The following is a 13,723-nucleotide window of genomic DNA, read 5'->3' on the forward strand; positions in this document are numbered from 1 at the left end:
AGATGTTATGTAGAGGGTCATTCATTCAGACCTATGGAGAAGAAAAATTGGGAAGCCAACTGTTAAACGATCATTTGTGGGATACACTGTCAGCAATGTGAATCAAAGCATATGCGGGTTAAAGACCATAGACAAGAACCTTTGCTGTCACGAAGCAAAGGTGAAGAAATGCTTTTATTTTTGTGGATGAGAAATAAAATATTCCTTTCTGATCAGTTACAGAGGCATGCTAAGGTGAATTTTAATTATGACTAAATTGTGGTATTACTCTTTCATACCCTGAACATCTGTTCCCTTCAGGAATGATGATTTATGCAGGCTATCAGTAGAGACAGCTTGCTACAGCTTATGTCACGGTTTGTGGGAAGAAGGGGACGTATTTCCAAAAATACCAGCTTTTATATGGATACCAGCCAGTGTGTTATTAAGGTAATAGGGGAAAGGGAGCATGATGTGTTCGCTTTAATTCTGAAGCCAAATATTGACTTTACCATTTTCCTTCCAGACCATCTGTTGTTAATGAAGAACTCAACTTGGACACTGAATGGCCTAGTCTTTCCTAAAGGTGGCAAGAGAAGAAATGCCAAGCCCGTGCTTTCGAAACGCATGAAAAATCTTACACAGAAGCCTGCAGTTAGACTTATGGTGTTTAAGAATGGTGTTGGGCAGGATGGTTATGAGCTACCCACACTTCCAGATCAAATTGAAAAGGTAAACGGTAATGCAGGAATCCTAAATATGTGAAAATGAGCCTTTTCTCTTTGGCCTTATTATTTATTATTTTGTTCTATGATTAGAGTAGAAATTCAGTTGTAATTTAAAAAAAAATTCAGATACCCCAAACTGCTAGGCACAAATCATTGTACCCTGCAGTTTTATGCTGATTTTTAACTAAACCATTATAACCTTAATCTTTCTGCTCTAAAATTGTCCAATTTTAGTTTAGTCGAATGGATAAAGCAATTCATAATGAGAGGCGCTGAAATCTAGAGTGAGTTTGCACCAGTGCCAAACAGGAGTGTCAGTTTATACAGTTCAAGTGCAACAGAGTGATTCAGATATTTTGGGAAGGGCCAGGTGTAGAGGAACTCTTCACCCCAAAACCAGGCCTTAAACTTGAATGATGTGGGTCCATATAATTTGTGCCACTTAGAAGTGCCTGAAATTGGCCATCAACAACTGCTGAATCACCTTGCCAAAAAAGGAAAATTGGTCAATAGACTAAAGTTATGAAGTCCTCTGGATCTTCAAGAGAGGTTGAACTACTATTTCTTTTTAAAGAGATTGGTAGCTGACCACCTCACAGGGAGGCATCAATTTCATCCACCAGCCAGATCTAGTGACTGTAATTAGTGAAGAAGGACAAGGGTCAAGACCACAGGGGCTTGGATGAACAAATCATAGACAGAATTAAGGTATTTCAGGGAAGATGGCATTTCATCCAAAAGGGTTGCTTTCTCATTTAAAAACTAAATGTGTAATCACACAGTGTTGACCAAATATATTTAAGCTGTATTCCTCTGAATATGATTTTAAGGTTTGATTGTTTAATGGGACTATTTTTTAATTTGTCAAGTTTTTAGATATTTGTACCATGAAACTGAATCTTACTTCACCAGCAAAGTGCTTATATAATATGCAAGGAGAAAAAATTGAAGATCTCATAAATGGTAAGTACAAAATATATATTCTAGTTACTTTATATTACAAAGTAAAAATATAAATATATACTTTATATTCTTATATAAAGGTTGTAAATACCCTAGATCAGCTAGTTCAGGCATTCATAAATACTTTATAAATAAAAATTTAATGTATCACATCTTTCTGTGGCTGCTTCCAGATGAAGTATTTATTGTGGAACATGGGTCCTCAAACTACGGCCAGGGGGGCTGGATTCGGCCTGCCATGCCCATTTATCCAGCCCGCCATGCCCATTTGGACCCACTGCACCCGCAGCCGCCCACCTTGCCCCATGCATGGGGAGGCAGTGGTTTGTTCACTTGGAGAAAACGATCTCCAAGCAAGCAAGCAACGATCTCCAAGCACTGCCTCATGCGCCCACCTCGTGACGCGTGCCCACCCCGCCTCCCCTCACCCCACGCCCCACCCCCATCTCAGTCCACACACCCACACATGCTGGCTCCCCACCCCCTTGCCCCCTCGCCGGCCCACGTGCACCGCTGGCACTACCTTTCCGGCCCGCGCCAGCACCTTTCAACTGGCCCCCTGATGAAAAAGTTTGAGGACCCCTGTTGTGGAATGTCCTTGCTATGTTCTCTCACATTTTACCAGGAAGGCGGTAGGTTTCCAGTTGACATCAGTATCCAGCTGTAATCCTCATATTTTCGCAGCAGTTGATCCATATTTTGCTGTATTGCTAGGTTTCCCAACATGGTGCCAATAAATACCAATGTGCTGGTGGACAACTCTCCCTGGACCGTTCAGGCTTCCAGTCTTTCATATTTTTTCCACAAAAATTTCAAAAATAACTTCCTTTTAAACTGGGAAGTCAGTGTATTATTCTTATTTTTATATTGGGAAGCTGAACACCTTTGTTTTCAAGAATACCTTTATAAGCCCCAAAGGAGATTTTACAAAATAACAATGGTGCGTGGTTCAGCCCAGCACTTAATTCTGAAGCATGCTCAGCCAATCAGAAGAAAAAAAGACCAACGAGGGCGAAGGTGACATGGAGCAGTGTGGAAGGCTTGAGGATGGGGATAGCTTCTTGGGGATCTAGGAGGAGTGGCAGAGAAAGAGAGGGCATGTTGCCCTTCAGTGAGTATCAGTGGTTACTAGCCTTGCTGGCAGTGTGCTGCCTCCATTACCTGAAGCAGCATACCTTACATACACCAGTTGCTGAGGAGCTTGGGCAGGCAGAGCTCTTGTACCCTTCTTGCTTCAGGGATCCTGTGGGCAGCTGATTTGACACTGGGTGAATGGAGTGCTAGACTGGATGGACCATTGGTCTGATTCAGCATGGCTTTCTTATGTTTTTATGCATGGGCCCTGCATGTGCGTACTCACATGCTTGTTTCCTGATTTTCCATGTTTGTTTTGCTATGGTGAATATTACTTTCTTGTCCATTTGCTTTGGTGTAGTGTGTATTTTGCCTTGATGTGTCTGTGTGTGTTTCTCTGAGCACCCCCAATTTGCCTTCTCTGAAATGGGTATTTTATTATGCTCTATGGGGTTTCTACCTCTGCCTTTTATGCAGCTGCTTGATCAAGTTACTTGTCTCTAAGGCTCATAACTTTGCTTTCTGTGAATGGGTGTTGGAGCAGAAAACTGGTTTTGTGATTTCCTGCTCAGACCATATCTCTACTGTAGAGCAGGGGCCCAACTGTTGCATATTGCAGTGTGCTCAGAAAGATCTGTCAGATGGCAGTTTCAAGATTACCCAGTGAAGATTCCCAGACAGGATGAGAACTGGAAAAGGAGGTAGACGTTTCAGGATGGGGTGGGGGTGGGGATTGAAGGGGAGCTCCTTGACACAGTCAGGAGATGACAGGCAAAATGAGCAGACCAACAAGAAGTGTCCAGCATTCCCGTCTTTTAGCCTTTCAAACAGAAGGAGCTACTACGAGAGTAAGTTAGAAAGGGAGGGAAAGAGGAGAAGTCATTATTCATGGTCTCAGTGCATCACACATATGGGCTCTGTGCCTGCATGGAGCCTGTTACTGGGAAGACTTAGCAGCTAAGAGTATTTTGGTGGGAACCCTTCCCCCATCCTGGTGCCTATATATAAGGAAGGGGCTCCCGCCATTTCCTTCGGTTCTTCTCTTACAACCTTCAGTACACTTTAGCAAGTTCTTTCCTGTTCTTTCTGTTCAGAGAGGGTTTTTTTTTTAAATCCTGCCTTTATTTTTCCTTGATATTGCCACACGTCTTTCTTTTGCCCCTTTTCTCAAACCCCTTGTGGATTTTCTCCTCTGTTTCTCATGCCTAGCTTAAAAAAGAAAAAAAAAGTTCTTTTATTCCCTATCTATCTCCATCTCCCCTTGTTCTTTTCTTTCTGTACTTGGCCTTCTGCCTCTTTTCCTGATGGCATTGAAGGCTCCCTTCAATAAATGTGTCTGTTGTGATGCCAGGCTGCCCCCAGGTGGTGGGCATTTTTTGTGCCTCTTGTGCCTGGGAAAGGAGCATGTTGTGGATCAATGCCTGCATTGCCAGACCTTCTCTAAGGCAGGGTGTAAGCAAAGGGCCCATCATCTCCACACAGAATAGTGGATCAAGGCCCTTAGCACAGTAGAACCCTCAGGCTTGCCTGAGACTTTTTGCCCATCTGTGGTGGCCTCTCTCCACTCTGGCAGGTCCATGCCATGTGCTACAGCCACCACTCCATGACTCTCTCTCTCTCTCACTCACTGAGTCTCTCAGTGGCCCCTTCACTGCTCCTTACTCCAAGCAAAATGGTGAAGCATAAAAAGACCAAGAAGCTGGGAAAATGGGTAAAAAAAGGGGTTCTGAAGACCATGCAGGGAAATCTAAGTGGTATCAGATGGAGCCGTGCCTGGTACCACCTGCTGCAGAACTGCCTGTGGTTGCCTCTGTCATGCTACTGAGATTAACACCAGTACCAAGACCTGAGTCTGTCTCAGCATCAGTGTCAGAGGGTGAAATCCAGGACACACCACTGTCTTGATGCCTACCATGCACCATGGTCTTGAGGACATCCACAGTACCATTCCCAGTTTGATCACTGGAGTTGTTTGGTACCAAGGTCTACAGGGAATTCTTCCACTCCCTGATTTCTGAATGGGACAGGCATTTGATTTCACCAGTACCACAATCATCTTGGAACTTTTTCAACTCTCTACCATCAAGGACCCACGTACAACCCTCAGTAGACTCTGGTCTGATATCTTTGGGAAGCCACCAAACCAAACCCATCAATACCATCCTAGCCAGCTTCTGCAATCCAAGAGTTCTGTCATCCTGTGGAACCTCCTGTTGCTGCTGCACCAGTCCACCAATCAAGCTCTCCTGCACCACTTGTCTCTGTCCCATCCTTACTGATGTTCATTGAGGATTATGAGCCCAATGGGGACACCTCTCCAACTGTCCATCCCAACTCCTTTTCTCCAGATGCAGCTCTGGCTACTGTAAACCCTGCCTCACCATTGGTGGACCTGGGCAACACCAATCCAGTGTATGGTGCAAATCCTCAGTATCCAGACACAGCTACAACTTGAGAAAATATTGAACCTAATCTTTCATGGTAAGGCTGGTAAAGTAAGGAATCCCTTACCTTCCTACCCTCCTCCAGACTGCTCAATAGTGCTGGAAGGCCCCTTCATCAATGGATCCAACAACATGTTTGGAGGGAACGTACCATGTGCAGGAGAAGGATGCAGCCTTCCTCTTCCAACACCCCAAGTCTAACTCTATGGTTGGCTACCATGGCAAGGTACCAACTCTTCTTACTGGAGAAACTGGACTCCCTGTGCTTTCAAGGATACAAATAAATGCTGCCAGACATTGGATGGGTTGTAGGGCAAGGCAATGATTGCTGCAGCAGCACCAAGAAGGAATGCATAGCTGTGCTTGTCCAGTCTCACACAGAAGGCCCACACCCATATCAAGGACCCGCCCTTCGATGGGGATAGGCTTTTAAGTGCAAAGACAGACCAATGCATGGACAGCATCCACAAGGTTTGGAGAATGAGGTTCTTCCAATACTCCACTGCCAGGCCACATAACTGGTTTGAGCAGGGAAGTTCCTCTTTCCCCTGCCCCCAAACATATGGAGTGCAATGCCAATGGCAGCCTCCTTTTTGTAAGTGGAAGAATAATGCCTTCAGGTACCATGAAGGCCCAAGGCGGAGTTACAGACAGGAGAAGGAGGTGATTATTGTCTCTATGGGCTGGCTCCTTGCTTCCCTCCATGCCACCCCACTCTGTTCTTGAAATTTGGGACCATCTCTCTCCCCACTTTCCTGTGTGGCAGGCAATTACATCAGACACCTGGGTGCTGTCTATCATCCAGAGAGGTTACAGAATCATATTTGATACCCTTCTGCCCATCTTTAACACTAATGGAGGAAACTCACTCACTTCTATCAAAAGGGGTGATTGAGTGGATCCTCACCTCTTCTGCTCACTGTGACTTCTTCTCAGGTCATTTCACTGTAACAAACCGGTTGGAGGGCTTTGTCCAGTCCTGCACCTAAGAGAGCTTAACTTAACTTTTTTGGCGAGATAAAAAAGTTCCAGATGGTTACTTTACAGGGCATCCTGCCCCTCCTCTAGCGAGGTGATTTACTTGCAACTATTGACCTCAAGAATGCTTACTTGCACATTTCTATAGCTCCTTGCCATAGACATTTTCTTAGCTTCCAAGTCAGGAGAGAGACGTTGTTGGTAGCTGCAACCATACTAGAATTTCTTGCAGCGATTTACACCATGTGCAATCTTCTGGAGAGACTGGACTTTTGTATAAATTCAGAAAATAAAAAAAATCTGTTCTTTCCCCTTCCAATCTAACCTTTTCACTGGGGCATGCATGGACTCTATCAAAATGGCAGTGTATCTCCCAGACTCTAGGGCAGCAGATTAATCAAGACAGCCTCAAGCCACAGCATTGTGTCAGCTCCCCAGATTCAGCAGCTTCTTGGCCTCATTCTGGCAACTGTGTCAGTATTGCCCTTGACCAAGCTCTGCTCCATCTGTAGTTTGTCCATTCCTTCAACCCAGCAGTCAACCACTCACAGAAGCATTTCCTGATGCCTGTTACAATCTGCTCCAACATCTTCTAGTGAACCTATTGTCCCAACCCCTCCAACAGAATGTCATTCCTCAGACAGGAGCCGTTGTTTATGGTGATGATGGATGACTCCTTTCTCAGATGGGGAGCCCACTGTGGCTTGGTTTGAACACAAGGAACATGAGAGGATCCAGAAGCCTGCAGGCATATAAACTATCTAAAGAAACTTGCAGTACTAAAGGCTTTTACTGTCTTTCAGGCTTTCCTGCAGGGATACCACATACAAGTCATGATGGACAATACCAAAGAGGTGTTCTACATCAACAACAAGGTCATTTCTGTTAATGCAGCTCACTATTCAAATCTAGGACTGGTGTGTCACATTGACAGCTTTTCACATCACTGAGATCATCAGCAGTTTAGTAAACTCCCTCAGGAGTCTTGATGTTCACAAGTGGCAAAAGAAATCAGAGACCCTGAATGAGATCTTCTCAACCTGGGGGAATCCATTAATAGATCTCTTTGCCACTTAAAACAATTCTGTCTGTGAAAGTTTCTGCTCTTGGGCAGGAGAGGGAAGGTTCTCTTTGGGAGATGTATTCTTGCTATGTTTGACAGGGACCTTGTGCTACATTTCCCCTTCATTTCCCCTGAAAACATGTACATTAGGGAAGGTTCAACTGGATGCCACAGGCTGCATTATTATTACCTCCTGGTGGCCAAGACAGCCTTGGTTCACTTGACTTTTCAACTTGTCCAAGGGGAGTTACATCTCACTCCCACTGATACCAGGCCTGTTCTCATAGGATCAGGGGAGGATCCTTTCTCTGTATGTTCAAACCCCTCACTTTACTTCATGAAAGGTTTGACCCTAGGACACAAACAGTCTGCACTCTACAAGCAACTGAATACTATCCTAAAGCCAACCACTAGAAAACCATTCAGAGCAAAGTGGAAAGCTTTTTTGATATTTGTAGATACTCAGAGCTTTAAGAGAAATCTGCTCGTAACATCTTATACCTAGGCTCGTAGGCATGTTAATTTGCCTTGGGAAAGTAACCTTTTGTGACTGGCAATGGCACTCATTTTGTAAATGGGCAAGCCCACAAATGGTTACCGTTTTTTGAGTGCCCACAGTACTTTTAGGATTCCGAATGTCTATTGGCTTGAAAGGATTTGGGACCACTGGTCAGGTGTGTACAATATTTTAAGGCTCCCTCTGTTGGTTTCTGATTAATTACTTCATCTCTTCACTAATCCGATTGGTCTTCTAATTGGAGAATTTCTGAACAGTAGATAAATGTGTTAATTACTCTGTCTGCAAAGGAGGGAAGGAATGGCTCTTTTTAGGACAAGTGGCACAATGGGAGAGGGGAAGGAAGAGGCAGTTTCCTGCAGAGCTCTTGTTCAGTCCATGGAATCAAACACCAAAAGGGACATCTACTTTAAACAAAAGCTAACTGGGCATGGGGGTATTTCAGTGGGGTGGAGATCCCATGTTCCCTCTCTGGTCCACTTACACCATTTTGTGAGAGGGACATTTTGAGTAATGTAGCCCTGGAGACTGCCCACTCCATGGTCACTTCCCTGCAGTGCTTCACTTCTGAGGCAAAGAGGAAAAGGCAGTCAGAAAAGTGGGAGGCAGTGATTGAGGAGGATAGTATAGGTCCTCCCATCTTAGCTGGCAGGTCATTTTACACCATCTTTGGGAGAGAACAACGTCTGGAAATAATTAAACAAGAGCAAAGGCTTGAGAGAAAGGACAGAAGACTCATGTCCAGTGTGTGGACAGAGAGAGAACAACTGGAGACTGCTAAGAGCCTTCCATCTGAAAGCAAGTTAAGGGAAGGCAATTAGAATGAATATCTCAGATGTTAAACAACAGCCATACTTACATTTGCCAGTGTATATCTAGGTTCAAACAATATTTTCCTAGCAAATTTAAAACTGATTTCATATGTGAAAAATGTCACCCTCTCCAATGATCTGAAAGCACATGGTTGGAACTATGCACAAATGAAAGGAGTGAAGGGTAAGCTAAAGTTATTGGTAGTATAACCTTTTGATGGAGAGAGCTCTTCATTCTTTTCTCTTGCTTATCTTGCTGTCTATCACAATCAGATATTGCTTAGCAGGCTCTCTGCTTACCTATGTAGGGAGATAAAAATTGCTATTTAGGACTACTTTCCATTCCTTTCTCACTTATGTCGTTTTTCTGTTGTTTTTATAGATATATATGCCTATATTCTAATTCCAGTGCAATTATATGAGTGCAAGAAAAACGTGACAAGCAGGTACTCTTGTGTATGGGTGTTTCTGTCACAGAAATGACAGCACTGATGCATAAGACTAAGGTAGTAGCAGACTCATAGATATCCTAAGGCTTGCTGAAGCATGAAAAAACTTAGAAAAAATATAAGGGGAAGGGGAATCTTAACAGCAGCCCCGTTAGGACTGAGCATGCTCAGTGGACAAATAAACAAACCTAAAAACCTGGATGAAACTGGGAATGGATTAGAACACAGGAAAGGGACAGGAGACTCACAGACCTTATTTCAGAGGTACTGTCTGAAATCTTTCAGAATTTTTGGAGTAAATGTCAGTGCTTCTTTATGGTCTCTGTGCATCACTTATATGAGCTCAGTGCGTACACCCTGTTTTTGGAAAGTTTCTATAGATGAAAGAAGCCCTTCCTATCCTTGGTGTCAGTTTATTGGAGGAGTTCCTATCCATCAGTTCATCCTGGACCTCCATTGTGCTAGCCTTGGGAAGTTCATCTGTTTGCAATCAATATTATTTCTCTGTGCATTCTGCTTCTGTATTTTTAGTTTTTGGTCTATGCTTACGTTATCCTTGCAACCTTTTCCCTACCTTTATCTCTTGCTGTGCTTTTTTTTTTTTTTTTGCATTTTTTACATTAAAAATCCCCTTGTCCTTCTTCAGAGTCCTCAATCTTCCTTTTTCTGCACCACTTTTTCCACATTTTTTTTCGGTTCCTTCATGAACCACATGGCTATGGAGGCTTCTTTCTGAAAGTATGTGCACTGTGGAAGCAAACTCCCACCTACCAACAGGCACTCCCTTTGTCTTTTTTTCCTGGGAGAAGGCCATGTTGTTGACTCCTGCCCTCACTGCCACACTTTCACCAAACAAATCCACAGAAATAAGGCAGACAACTTAAGACAGAGCTATAGAGAAAAATAGGCCAGACAGGAGACTCCTGTGTCATGAGCTGCTCCCTTTCCTCTTTCCTTCTGGTTATCAGATTCAAGGCAATTCTTTGAAGTGCAGTTCTTTTACTGAAGCTTAACAGATTACAGAACAGTATGAACTCTGCAGATAGTTGGCCCTCCACATTCGCAGAGGTTAGGGGCATAGGACCCCCACAAAGGTGGAAAAACTGCAAATATCTCTAGCCCTGCCCCCAACTCACCAGCAAGGAAATGCCAGAAAGATTTCTCTCTCTGGATGAGTGGGGCAGACAGACATGATTTGGAGACCTCCTTCTCTACCATTTCACTTCCTCTCTATAGTGTTGATGATTTCCTGCAGTATTTTTTTAAATAATAGACTTTATGGCAGTTCATTTGTAAATATGGATTGTTTGTAACTTGGATGTTTGTAAGTCGGGACTGCTTGTAATGTAGATTAAAGGTAAAGGTAAAGGTTTCCCCTTGACATTAAGTCCAGTCATGCCTGACTCTAGGGGGCGGTGCTCATCTCTGTTTCCTAGCCAAGGGAGCCAGTGTTTGTCTGCAGACAGGCTCCGTGGTCATGTGGCTGGCATGACTAAACACCGAAGTGCACGGAACGCTGTTACCTGCCCACTGAAGTGGTACTTTTTTATCTACTTGCATTTGCATGCTTTCGAACTGCAAGGTTGGCAGGAGCTGGGACAGAGCAACGGGAACTCACCCTGTTGTGCAGATTCGAACCGGCAACCTTTCGATCAACCAGCCCAGCAGCACAGCAGTTTAAACCACTGCTCCACTTGCAGTCCCTGTAATGTAGATTACAATATTCTTATTGAAAAAATGATAAAATGTAGGGTGGATGATACTACAGTTTGATGGATCCATGACTGGTTGAATAACTATACCCATTAAGTGCTTATTAATGGATCTCTGGCCTCCTGGAATGAACTGTAGGAAAGATCTGTGTTTACTCAGAGTGAGCGGTTGGTTTACACATAATGACTAACTTTAGACTAAATAACCCTTGGTTAGTTAGTCATGGCTAAACCTCCTGCATATCAGCCACTTCCCCTGCCTTTCCATATTGTCAAACTCACCTAGGAACAACTAATTCCTGGGTTGTCGTTGTGATGTGAAAAAGTGGGAAGCAGTGTGCTCACACATTTCAGTGTGGCCCTGGCTCATAGTAGCTGTTAAGAGCAAACCAATTCAGGACGTTGCTTTGGTTTTCTGTAGGGAGTGTTTTATGTTTGTCTTCTTGCTGGAGGACTTCAACTGTAGCAAATGCTAACACAGTTTCTGCTAGAATAGAAAATGAAGGGAGCTAGGCCCACTTCTGTATATTATACTCGACAAGATGAGAGATTCTTAGATGAGAGGCAGGAAGTCCTCCTAAAAGTTAACCAGAAGAGGACAGTTTTCAAAGAAATGGAAGAAAACAAAGAACAGGACATAGTGGAATTGAAGATTAGTACACTTAGGACCAGGACAATCAGGAAATATTCTGTGCCACTAGATCTACATAACCAATACCAGGCTTTTACCAGGGACAGTGATCCTGATTCACTTGAAGATAAGACACTTCCCTGTTCTCCACAGAATACTAAGCAAGATACCAAGACCCATTGAAATGGGAGGAATTTAACTATTAACCAAAGGAAGAACAGACATATTGTGCTGGTGGTTGAGGACTTAGAGGGAGAGAGGGACATGTGTATACAATGGATATGTCATCTTGGGAGGTTATATTGCTTTCAGAAGCTCATTGAATCTACTAACTTCCCTTGCAAGTCTGTGCATCAACCAATTCTGCAAGTGGAGGATATGCTGAATGGACCTTTACAAACTCTGGCTCTGGGTAGAAAAGGGAAAGAATTGAGGTTCAAGTAGAAAATTAATCAGTCTTTCCTACTGAAGCTCAGGGCTTTGGGAAGGAAAGAAAGATATTGAGAGTAAACAGTTGATTATGCAAATTGTGTCATCAGGAACGGTTTACTTTCATAGGCCATATAATATAACAGATTCCTTGCAGATCATTAGATGCACTTTTGGGGGATTACATAGAATGCTTCTGGAAGGGACATTCTGAACCTGATCAAAAAGGCTATAAACTGGCACCTGAATGGGGGCAAAAACGCAGAGTTAACTATTGAGCCAACTGTCGGAGCAAAGGAAGAGGTAAGACAATAGAGGTGGATCTCAGTAACTTGAAGTTAATTTAATAGCAAATTGGGAAGGTAGATCACCCATGGCCTTAGCTGCCTGTATACTTAACATTTGGAGTACTAGCAAAACAAAATCTGGGATTCTGATAGGCGTCACTGATACTTGATGGGATGAAACTCATGATTGGACTGTAGCAACTGAAAGGTATACTTTGTTCAACAGAGAGATCCAACAGAAAGGGTGGGGAAACAGTGTGACATGTAAATAATGTATATACTTCTACAGAAATTCATGATTCTGAGAATCGAAGGCCAGTTGAAAATGTCTGGATAACAAGCGAAGGCATAATAAACAAAAGTTATGTTGTTGTGGCATTATGCTGTAGACTGTTCAGCAATTGGAAGACATGAATGGTGCTTTCCTGCACCTGATGACAAAAACTGGAGGATTTATCTTTGCATTTGCTAGAAACCTAACTTTGCTATGAATGGAACATCCAATGAAAATAGATTCATCTTTGCTGACAATTTCACCTTTCCAACAGCAGAAGGAAGAAAAGCAAATTACCAATAACTGGACTGGATGGAAAAACTATTAGATGGATCCGAAATTGGCTACTAAATCGGATACAAAGAGTGCTCATCAATGATGTCTTTTCAAATTGGATGGAGGCAACTAGTTGGGTGTCACAGGGTTCAGTCCTGGGCCCAGTGCTCTTCAACATCTTTATTAATGATTTAGATGAGGAAGTACAAGGAAAGATAATCAAATTTGCAGATGACACAAAACTGGGTAGAATAGCAAATACCCTAGAAGACAAAATGAAGATCCAGGGCGATCTTGATAAACTTGAACACTGGGCTGAAACTAACAGAATGAGATTCAATAAGGACAAGTGCCATGTCCTCCACCTAGGAAAAAGAAACCAAAGGCATTGATACAAGATGGGAAATACGTGGCTTAACAGAACTGAACAAGAAAAAGATCTTGGAGTAATTGTGGACAATTGGCTAAACATGAGCCAACAATGCAGTGCAGCCACCAAAAGAGTAAATGCTGTTTTGGAATGATTTAACAGAAGTATTACTTCCAAATCAGTTCCTCTATACTCCTCACTAGTCAGACCTCACCTGGAATATTTTGTCCAGTTCTGGGCACCAAGATTTAAGAAAGATGCAGATAAATTGAAAAGGGTCCAGCAGAGGGCAACAAAAATGATCCAGGGTTTGGAACACTGCCCCATGAAGATAGATTGAGAGAACTAGACATGTTCAGCCTTAAGAAGAGAATACTGAGCGGGACATGATATCCCTCTATGAAGGGCGTTCAATGTATTCTCGGTATCGGGTTGATTTGCTATTGATGTGGGTAATTTAATTATTTCATTAGCTAATGACACTATCTGAGGGTATACATGCAACATTTCAAATAAGTGTGATCATTAGTTCCCTAGTAATTCTCAGTGAAAGACGACCATAATGACTGATGCGACAATGTTGAAGAAAATCGAGCACCGTGCTGTGATTAAGTTCCTTACAAAACAAGGAAAAAGTCAAAAAATCATTCACGAAGAGATGGTGGCCATTTACCAGGACTCTGCACCTTCATTATCTACTGTTCAAAAGTGGTCAAGTGAATTTAAAAGGGGCAGAG

The 13,723-nt window shown here is 43.0% G+C and overlaps 1 protein-coding gene across 1 annotated transcript in view; it reads left to right on the forward strand.

Moving 5' to 3' along the window:
- Positions 1-13,723, forward strand: part of DCDC1 (doublecortin domain containing 1) — a 322,276-nt gene that overhangs the window by 43,815 nt on the left and 264,738 nt on the right. The window contains exons 5-6 of the mRNA XM_044426107.1: positions 506-711; positions 1,577-1,670. Of these exons, the coding sequence (XP_044282042.1) occupies positions 506-711; positions 1,577-1,670 (300 nt within the window). The remainder of the gene's footprint in view (positions 1-505; positions 712-1,576; positions 1,671-13,723) is intronic.

Source organism: Varanus komodoensis, unplaced genomic scaffold (assembly GCF_004798865.1).
Source record: "Varanus komodoensis strain SLA01 unplaced genomic scaffold, ASM479886v1 scaffold16, whole genome shotgun sequence".
Classification (NCBI taxonomy): domain Eukaryota; kingdom Metazoa; phylum Chordata; class Lepidosauria; order Squamata; family Varanidae; genus Varanus; species Varanus komodoensis.